Source organism: Phaethon lepturus, unplaced genomic scaffold, assembly GCF_000687285.1.
Source record: "Phaethon lepturus isolate BGI_N335 unplaced genomic scaffold, ASM68728v1 scaffold39622, whole genome shotgun sequence".
In the NCBI taxonomy this organism is placed as follows: domain Eukaryota; kingdom Metazoa; phylum Chordata; class Aves; order Phaethontiformes; family Phaethontidae; genus Phaethon; species Phaethon lepturus.
This window is the reverse complement of record NW_010523328.1, coordinates 6797-16508: the sequence shown is the minus strand read 5'-3', so window position 1 is coordinate 16508 and position 9712 is coordinate 6797. Positions and strand designations below refer to the sequence as shown.

The following is a 9712-nucleotide window of genomic DNA, read 5'->3' as shown; positions in this document are numbered from 1 at the left end:
TCCCTACAAAGCTGACAGTTCATTGCCAAAGGCCCTTGAAAGTCTTCTACTCTCCACAAGAGTCTTTAGAGCAGGAAGGAAAGGTTGACAGGATGACTGCAGCTGGACAGTGGCTTACTTGTTCTTCTTGCCGTAGTCAGCAAGGATGAGATCCTTCAGCTGCACCTCCACCTTGATCCACTCCTCATCTGTCAGGGTTGGCCAGATGTGGTGAGGCTCCGTTATGGTTGTCTTATCTGGTTTCAGAATAACTTTGGCTCGATCATTATTCACATGTAGTGCCCGGAGAATCAGAATCAGACGAGAGAATGCCTCGAAGAAAAAAAGATGCAGTTAGTCAGAAAGGAGGAAATCAAATATACAAGACCCTAGTACAGCACAGCTCTGTTTGGGCACACTGACATTGCACAGGAAGGGCCAGTGGAATCAATCCGAAGGAAATCCAGGCAGACTGGATCCAAGTCTCCCAAGAAACAAACTGGGAAGGATCTCTGAAGCCTTGGCTCCTGCCTTGCATTTATCAGCGGCAAAGAAAAATGCAGACTAGGCATGCTGTGCTTACTGTGTAGGAAGAGATGGTTTTCAGCCAGTCATCATAGAGATTGAAGAGAACCATCTGGGGTTCAGTAGCCTTCAGGATAAGATCACCAAACTTTTCCACTTTCAGACAGGCCTGGAAGGGCAGCTGCAACTCTGAGCCTTTGATCACAATATTGGGGAAATCCAGCAAGTGCACCTGGAGTTTACCAAGAAGAGGAATTAGCTCACAACTGCTGCAGAACACTGGTCCAGATCAAGTCCTTCACAGGAACACAGGACTGTCCTGTAATCTCCCCAAGATTTTCTATGTCCTCACAGAGCAATATCTGCACTGTTTTACCTCAAGTGGGTCCAACATGCCCTTCCGTGTCACTATGATCTGCTTTGGCTGCTCCTCCACAGGGAGCGATCGAATCAAGGCAGCCACTTCTTCAGCAGTCTTCCACTTGGCCAGCTACAGAAAGACAGCAAAGTTAGAGTAAGTATCTCTCTGCTAACAGCAGCGTCTCCATGCCTTTAGGAACGAGAGAGACTCAAACCAAATTCTAAAAATACGACTGGAATTTATGTCTTGTTTGAGATCAGTGACAGGGCCCAGCATTTCCTTCTTACTGATCAGAGAGGGCAGTTCCCATTCCAGGAGTTCAGTTACTCCTGACTGGCTCAGAAAAAACAGCTGGCTACATTGCCTCCCTGACTTTGCCACCTGAGAGTCTTCTCACTGCACTGGATGTACAGCCAAGTGCAACGTGATTTGCTGTAACAGTGAGCACAGCACTGTTTCTCAAGCACTGCTTGAAGATGTAGGCTCTTTACAGCTCAGAGCCTCAAAACCTTGCAACATCAATGCCTGCACTCTTTTACTTCACATCCCATGCTAATGCTTGCCCGAGCACAGGTTACACACTGGACCTTGGAGCTCCAAACCTGTTAAGAGGTAGGAAGATGAAGACCCTCACAATATTTTCCGCTCCAGTGCGTGTCCCAAGCAGAACTCATCCCCAGCTCACCACCCAAAGCACAGCAGGCAGCCAGGTCCTACCTGTCCTAGACGCTTCTGTCCTGCCCATACAGACGTATGGATGATCTTCAGGAAGAGCTGTCCAGTTCTGGGATTGAAGATGAAAATGGCTCCATTGATGGGTTTTGTGGTCAAATTCCCTTCAAAAGTCTGAGAAAAGAAGTAAAAGTGAAAAGTTCAGGGAGATAAATGTAGCCTATCCACAGCTGTACACAATGGCCAACTCGCTGTGTGCTTTGCACAGGAACTGTACAGGAAAGGTAGGAGCTGCTCTGTGCACACTGCAAAAATGTGGGTCCACGCTGATTCCTAGTTTTCCACCATGCGTGTCTCCACAACCACCCTGAACACAGGACATTTACAGTCCCTGTCTCTGCCCCCTGCAGATACACCTCTGGCCTCACCTTGTGAATGGTCACTCTGTACACATTGGTGTCATCCACAAACCAGATGATCTGGTTGGAAAAGAGCTCTCCATAGTTCTGGGAGGAAAGGTACGGTTCTGTGGGCTCAGACGAGTACAGCTGCAACCCCTTGCGGATTCGTTCTCTCAACACATACAGCGCAGGATTTGCTTTCATAATTTTGGCCATAGCCTGCTGGATCAGAGGTTTGCTCCCAGGGAACCAGTTCCCATAAGCACTGACGAAGAAAACAAACAGAAGACCTAGCTGTTGCCATCAGCTCCGAGATGAAGAGACAAAAGCCTTGCACAAGTCTTTCTATACAGCAGCCAGGCACCTTTCTGCCTGCTGAATATTACTGTATGATTTCTCTCACAATGTCCTTGGGAGCTGCTCACCTACAGCTTTTCCCCACACCTCATCTCAGTGGGAAACCACAGCACACACATGCTGCAGTCCCAGGAAAGCTGCATCTTCTCTAACAAGCACACTGGAGCAGAGGCCTGCTTGCTGGGACTTTCCCCCTAGTTTTCCAGTGAAGAACAGTTGTCCCCACTTGTAGTGGGCCTTGAAACAAGGCCTGTTCCTCGGCTCCAAGAACAGTCTGACAAAAATCTCCTAAGAAAACAAATGATTAGTGAGCTGGGAGAAATGAACCATTGAATGAGCAGGCTTCGGGCAACCTGAAAGAACTGCCTAGACGCCTTATTGCGTTCACTGCGTACCTCCAGCTTCTGCCTTCTCCCCTCACCTTCCTGCCTGGAATACAACCGAGTCTGGAGATGCACTAAGACTCAGCCACAAATTACCAATTACAGTTAAAAAACAGAGGGTGCAGCTCTCACCTGTGCAAGTTATAGGCCAGATCAATGGCAATGAGCACACCAGTGGGAGATGGATAGATACTCATGTTGTCTGTAGTGTAGTCCAGGAACTTGGCTCTTGCATAGCGCTCGATATCATGGGAATCGTAATCTCCCCAGCGCAGCTGGATATCTATCCAGTACTTCTGAGTGGTGGTGCTGTCCATCACATCTCTGAGGAGAAAGCAAGCCAGAACAATTTTATCTTGCACAAAACTCTCCTGCAGTTGCTGCATGTCTTTGACAGAGAGTAACTGCCACCCAGCAGGAACACTGTAGCCAGCTACTGTCTGCATACCATCGTGAAAAGCCCTGCACACCCCTGAAAAGGGACTCTACTGCTCTATTCATACAGCAGCTGAATGTGGAGGCTGTTAAGAGAAATCCTCAGCTATGGGGTTCAGTTGCATGTTTAAACAAAGCAGCACAGTTACTCCTCTACTGTGTAGTTATGAGGGTCATCTCCCTCAGGGAAGATCTGGTGAGGATTCTGCTGAACTGAACACAGCACGGGTGCAGACAGTGTCCAATTCACTCCAGATTCTGGGCCTAGGACAGCACAGCTTTGTGGGGTTTCCTGAAGAGCCCTTCAGAGCTCCTGAGCTCTGGTTCAAGGGAAAGATCAACTGGAGGAGAGAAAAGCAACAAAGACAGCCTTCATGTTTTGCAGAAGTTAGTGCTAGGAGGTGCTGCAACCACCTACCCAAATGAGCCCTGCGCTTTGCCAGGCATGACTGCATCCTCCTGTGTCCCCAAGGAAAACCAACCCTAGCTGCCCAAGAGATATGGGCTTTGTCTCAGCAGCTCTGCTCTGCAGCAAGATCAAGGAGAGGGAAAAGGGAAACACTCACTTGGAATCTGCAAGCAATGATGGACGTGACACATTCCACTTATAGGAAGCAAAGAGAAGGATATCTGCACATGAGGAATTCATCTTGTATGACTTCCTGGGATGGATTGTCTCTTTCTGCACTGTCTCAATCTCCAGAGCATCCAGCTCTTGATCAAACACCTGGGGAAAAGACAGTCAAAGGTGAGTTGTGTTCAAGCAACCTAGCTAAAGAACCTATTCTCAACACAGAGATAAAACAGGCACCCAGGAAAATCCTGCTTCCTCCCCTCCCCTGTCAAATTGCTGGACAAGGGGTAGTCCTGCTGCAATCCCTCAGACAATCTCTGTTGCTAGCAGGCGGCTCCTGGTACACAAGTGGCATGCATGCACTGCACAGAAACCAACCAAGTTAACATACTGCTCACCTGACACAAATCCATTACAATGCTCTCATGGATCTTTTGCCACAAGTGAGCTCGGAAAATCTGAATGAGAGAAATCTTCAGTGTGGGGATCTTGCCATGCATAAAGATGCCTGTCAAATCCAGCTGCACCTGAAACCCAACATATACCTGCAAAGGGAAAACAGTTGTGAGAACATACAACAGCACAACTGCTGAGGTTTAGAAAACAGAATAGCTTCTGTTAAGGAGATTTTGCTCACCTTTAAGAAAAGTTTTGGACAATTAGTTGGATTGATTAACTGAATTCAGTAGAAGTATCTACAGGTACAAACTCCAGGTACTTACGTTGGCTCTGTTAATGGTAGGAGACCACCACAGGGTGAATCTTCTGTTTGGAATTTGGTTCAAACCCGATCTCTGGGCATTTGTCAGCTTCTTCCACTTCATGGATTCCTCAAAGCCACTAGCCTTCTCCCTAGAAAGGGCAGACAATCAATTACATAAAACCTCCCTCAACTCCACTGACTTGTCATGTGCCACATATAACAGAGGCAGGGAACACACACACCAGGAGCAGGGAAGACTGTTTCATGCAAAGAAACTTCCCAATCCTGCGTGCCCTCACAACTGAACTGTACAGTGTGCTCGAGTGATGACTGAAAAATGGAAAAGGCTCAACGGAATCCGTACAGCTTGAGCCAAGGACTCCTCCTGGCATACCACTAAGCACCAGTTTGCACGACAAGGCCACATCAAGGTTTCTCTTACCAGAAGAGACCCTCCCACGTGGGGAAGTAAGTGCCCTTGAAGAGAGTGTGCTCCAGGATCCCCTCCACTCCACCAAGTGCCTGGATCATATCTGTGCGGTAGTTGTTTAGGTTCCAGAGTTTCCCATCATGGCGCTGATGCGTCCACCAGAACGGGTTCTGTTTCAGGACCTGGAGACAATAGCACACTAGTGAGCAGCTTTATATTCAGATTATTTAACCTTACTGCCCTTATTTTAGGAATCAAGATGATGACAACAATGATGATCATAATGACGGTGCCAGCTAACAAGTAAAAAGCATCATGCCCTCAGTCCAGAGGACATCTCTCATTTACAGCATGAGTTCAGTCAGTGCTACTATGTAGTTCAGACTGGATAGAATCTAAGACAATATTTTTATCTTTCAGGGACTGACCTTCTACAGAGACACCATTAAAGACTTTAAATAGTAAAAGTTCCTACTGTTATTAAAACTCAAGATTCTGGAATGTTTGTTTTGGGACCTTTTTTCCCCCTCTCCAGAACTGATTTCTTAATAGCCATTTGTGCTAAGCTGGTGTTCCTCAAGACACTGCAACCTACTGCAATGCTTCGAAAGTGGCTAGCTACAGATTTTGGAGCATTTGGTTCTCAATAGCCTCTACTAGTCCCAACACGTGACTTTAAGTTCTTCACGTGGCAGACAGACAAGGAAGTGCATCTAGAGTAATGCAAGGTGAAAGGACATTGTTTGAACTTCACACTCAGCCAGAGAAATTCCCAGTCAATACCTGATACTGCTTGAAGTCAGTTCTGACTCTCCATCCTTTATCATAAGCTAAGGTATGCCGGTCCTTCTGGAAAAGGGTGTTAATACGAGGAATTCCCCTGTCCCATGAGTCCTCCAGATCCTCCAGTGTCAGACGCCTGATGAAAAAAATCCCCACACTTTGTTACCTCTTAATTTTATAGCAACGTGTTACAGTGATGAGATCACAGAAATAATACAGACCTCGGGGCTCTGGCAGGAGACATTCTAAAACACCAAGCACTAAGAGGCTCAGCAAGTGTCTATAGCCATCATTATGAACACGCTGATGTCAAACAGCCAGAAGAAAAAAACCTGTCCTTGTAAGTGTGCAGAACTCACTGCAAATGGGTCAGCTTTTCCTGGCACCACCTGGCACACATACCATTTTCCTCAAACTGTGCCATGGATGCACTATCTGCTCAGAGTCTGTACTTCCCCTCCAGAGGCAAGACAGCACCTTTACAGGACCTCGAGACAGCTTGTAGCATGTATCACAGGGCCAGCAAGGTCTCCAGAACCCTAAGACAGTGCGATACTTCACCCCACTGCCTGTCCACAGAGAGAGAGAGAGAGAGAGAGATCTGACTGCACATGGAAACACACCTGTTCTGGGCTATAGCCTCTTGTCGCTTAAGGGCATACTCTGCCCATACTCTCTGAGAGTCAATGAATTCACTTTCCCATGGCTGGATGTAACGATACAAATTTGGGATGAGCTGGTCCTCCTCATGACTCATTCCTGAGCGGAAGTGAGTGATGCCAACATCTGTCTGCTTGGACCACCTGGAGCAGAGAGACACAAGAGTGAGGTAGGAGCGATATAGTTTCACAGGGCACACTGCTATGACCTACTGTAAAGGCAACGTATCTCTATAACAAGGCATGGTTTAGCATTCTAATGTATTTTTATGGCAAAGAGTATCTAACAAAACATCGAATCCATGCAGGCATTTAGGACAGAGCAGCACAACTCACCTCAGATCAGACTGTGGGATGAGAACATGGCCCATGGAGAGCATGCCCAGCCCTCCCAGCTCTTTAGGAGTGTAAAACACCACAGGTGGAAAACGGCTGGGCATTTTGGAATTCAGACCAATTTTGATTCGAGTCTGGATTTTATTCTCACACTTCACCAGCAAATCAAGCAACTCCTGAGTATTTACAACAGCTTCCCGGAAATATGTCATCAAGCCAATCAGAGCTGTATTCCATTTATTGACAATCTAGAAAGGAAAGCAAAGGATCTGCTCTCAGCTTGTTCTCCAAGCACCTGCAGAAAGTTCTGTCACACATCTTCCTCCCACCTTACCTTAGTGAAGGTTGTGGATCCAGATGCCATGAGGATCTGCCTCACTCTGTTGTGAAATCTCTGCATAGACTCATCATCCACTCGCAGGAAGCACTGAGCTGTGCGCTCCTTGGTGACCTACAAGAGCACAGGGCCATCAGTTCTCGTCTGGGAGCCCTCTCTCCAGTAGAGACAGTAAGGTGAGCTCTTGCCATCGGGCATTTATGAAACACGAGGAGAGAAGAGGCGGACAGCACCTCTACAGTTTCAGGTCCCCACTCATCCCCAGCCTAGGGTTTCCCAGCTCTCCCAGGAAGGAAAGTTCATACCCAGTTCATTTTAACTCAACCTACTAGTGGCCACAGCTACACAGCTGGCAAACGCATGCTGTTCAGCATCCTCCACAAGCAGGTGTAAGCCCTGCTTTGATGCCAGGTACAGGGCAAGCAGAGACCACTCTGCTCTCCCAGCCTGTCAAAGCCTCACCCTACCTCATTCTGCAGGTTCCAGACACCATCCTTGTGGGTGAACTCCTCATAGCTGGTGCGGCACTTGGGCAAGATGCGGCACTCAAACCCACACATGTTAAACAGCAAATTGGGGTTATCCTTGCTGTAAACGGATACAAAGCTATTCTCCCACTGCACAGTGGTGACTGATCGAGGCAAACGGTTCTTGATATCCCAGAATACAGCACGACCACTGAAAAACAAGATGTGCACAGTGACACGCTGTCTGTTACTGCCGCGAAATAGAAACTGGGCAAGTTCTCAATGCTTTCCTAGCACTACACAGTCTCTCATACCCATCACCATTGTCAGAATTACAGCACAGACCCTCACCTCTTCTTACTTTTCTTCCCGAGCACCTGCCTATCAGTATCCCAACAGTTATTTATCACAACTAATTTTCCCACCATCCCACCACTTGTTTTTTCCCAGGTTGCAGCACTTACAGGTTCACATCATGTTTCATGAGGCGCATCCGAGCATCCCGAGGCCAGCACTTCTTGTTGTTGTAGCCTACAATGTTCTCGTTGTTGGGATCTGGATGCTCTGTCAGGTACCGCTGAATCAAGTCTCTTGCCTCATCTGCTGTAAACCTGGAAACGCACAGAAGAGGATCTGGAGTTACATGACCAACTTCTCAGAACACCAGTCCGTCCAGACAGATGAGGGCTTGCTTATGGATAGCTGTTTGCCATAGCATGTTTGAAGGTAACTATCCAATTTCTGTATCCTCCCACCAAAAGGCTTCAGTTTCATTAGCACAGAGCAACCCATGACTATCTAGGTTATCGTTCCATGAATGGATGTTAACAATTGAACTTTTGACATTGTTGCTTTTCTACTGGCCCAGCGAAGCTGCAGAAAAGTGAACTGAGAAAGCAAGCGGAGGCATGTGGACACCCAGCTGTTCTGGGAAGTCTGTCAATTCAAATATTCCTGATCTTTCTTAGCAATGGGAACAAAAGTTCAGCTGATGAAAGCAGGGCCCCAGAGGTCTCACCTGAAGAAGATGTGAATACGGTCAATGTATCTGCAGAAGAGGCGAATGGGATGGGCCACCTCAGTGGCAATGTCCTGGAAGCTGAGGAAGTCATTTGGCATCTGGGGAGGCCCAGCCATTTCACTAGCACGGTGCAGACCCAGCACCAGCAGGTCCATCACAAGCCCGTAATACTGGACAATGAAGGAAGCAAACTGCAGCCCGCGAATAATCCCATAGGAGTTAGTGTGATTCATGTCCTGAGGAAATGAAGGGGAACTGTGAGAACCTGACTGTCACAATACATCAGAGACCTTATATTTGACCAGTTGCTCTTTAGCAGGACCCGGAAGGGGTTTCTTACTCCCTCATCACTACTTTCTCTGACGAGTCTTGTGTCCCCTCCTCCCTGATGGGTCCAAAAACCTCTCAATTTTACAGTCCACACCCGCTCCTTTCCTGACAGCAATCATTACCTTGTAGTTGATCACGACGTTGTTCTTGGCTGTCATGTAGTCAGCGATGTTGTGATCAACAATAAGACGCAACAGCCTGTTGAGCAACGTCAGGTCAATCTTCTCATACATCTTCTCAAATCGAGATTCCAGCATCACATTGCATTCACCTTCACTCGTTTCCCAAACGTCTTGCAGATTATTAATGCCTGAGGAGACAAACCAGCTTGTCATGTTACCCGAGACAATGCCTTTCTCAGAGTGCAGAAGCACCCTTCTAGGCACGGGAAGTTAGCATATCTCCTGCGATGCCTGATTTTTCAGCCTCTGGTTCTTCCAGTCTACCCAGAAATGGGAACAGAAGTAACCAACCAACCACAAATACTGTGGAAGTTCTCCTCCTTCAGTATATACATATATATACACATTAACCTACAAAATACAGCGTCTTATTGTAATGACTATTGACTGCAAATTGCAAATATGAAAACTCAGCTCCCAAGGAGAATTTTAGGAAGGAAGCTACTGATAAGAAAACTCTGTTTTGCATGGAATACAAGACCCCGCTAACCTTGGCACCACTTGTACACCAACAGTGGAGGAGGTTCAGTGTCAGCAGGTTTGATCCACGGAGGGAAGAGTCTTCGCTTATCAGCCTCATACCACAAGTACTGATCCAGATAAGCATCTGTGATTTTCTCCAGGGGCTCAACATCATAAACAGGAACCAAGTGGCTGTAGAGATCCATGAACTCAATACCCACCTAAAAAAGAAGGGGCAAAACTGAGGCTTACAGTTGACAGAGAACACAGAGTCTTAGTGCCATTTAGTTCCTGAATGCAGTGTAATTTTTAGTA

General features: G+C 47.1%; 1 protein-coding gene across 1 annotated transcript in view; it reads right to left on the bottom strand.

The window, feature by feature from the left end:
- Nucleotides 1-9712, bottom strand: part of PRPF8 (pre-mRNA processing factor 8) — a gene marked incomplete at its 5' end in the record, with an annotated part of 19369 nt that overhangs the window by 2864 nt on the left and 6793 nt on the right. Inside the window, 19 exons of the mRNA XM_010282099.1 lie at nucleotides 119-312; nucleotides 563-736; nucleotides 881-994; nucleotides 1583-1711; nucleotides 1966-2203; nucleotides 2811-3002; nucleotides 3680-3840; nucleotides 4086-4232; nucleotides 4410-4539; nucleotides 4833-5002; nucleotides 5604-5739; nucleotides 6227-6406; nucleotides 6599-6846; nucleotides 6933-7049; nucleotides 7403-7613; nucleotides 7867-8013; nucleotides 8421-8659; nucleotides 8876-9063; nucleotides 9426-9618. Coding sequence (XP_010280401.1) covers nucleotides 119-312; nucleotides 563-736; nucleotides 881-994; nucleotides 1583-1711; nucleotides 1966-2203; nucleotides 2811-3002; nucleotides 3680-3840; nucleotides 4086-4232; nucleotides 4410-4539; nucleotides 4833-5002; nucleotides 5604-5739; nucleotides 6227-6406; nucleotides 6599-6846; nucleotides 6933-7049; nucleotides 7403-7613; nucleotides 7867-8013; nucleotides 8421-8659; nucleotides 8876-9063; nucleotides 9426-9618 — 3308 coding nt within the window. The remainder of the gene's footprint in view (nucleotides 1-118; nucleotides 313-562; nucleotides 737-880; nucleotides 995-1582; nucleotides 1712-1965; nucleotides 2204-2810; nucleotides 3003-3679; nucleotides 3841-4085; nucleotides 4233-4409; nucleotides 4540-4832; nucleotides 5003-5603; nucleotides 5740-6226; nucleotides 6407-6598; nucleotides 6847-6932; nucleotides 7050-7402; nucleotides 7614-7866; nucleotides 8014-8420; nucleotides 8660-8875; nucleotides 9064-9425; nucleotides 9619-9712) is intronic.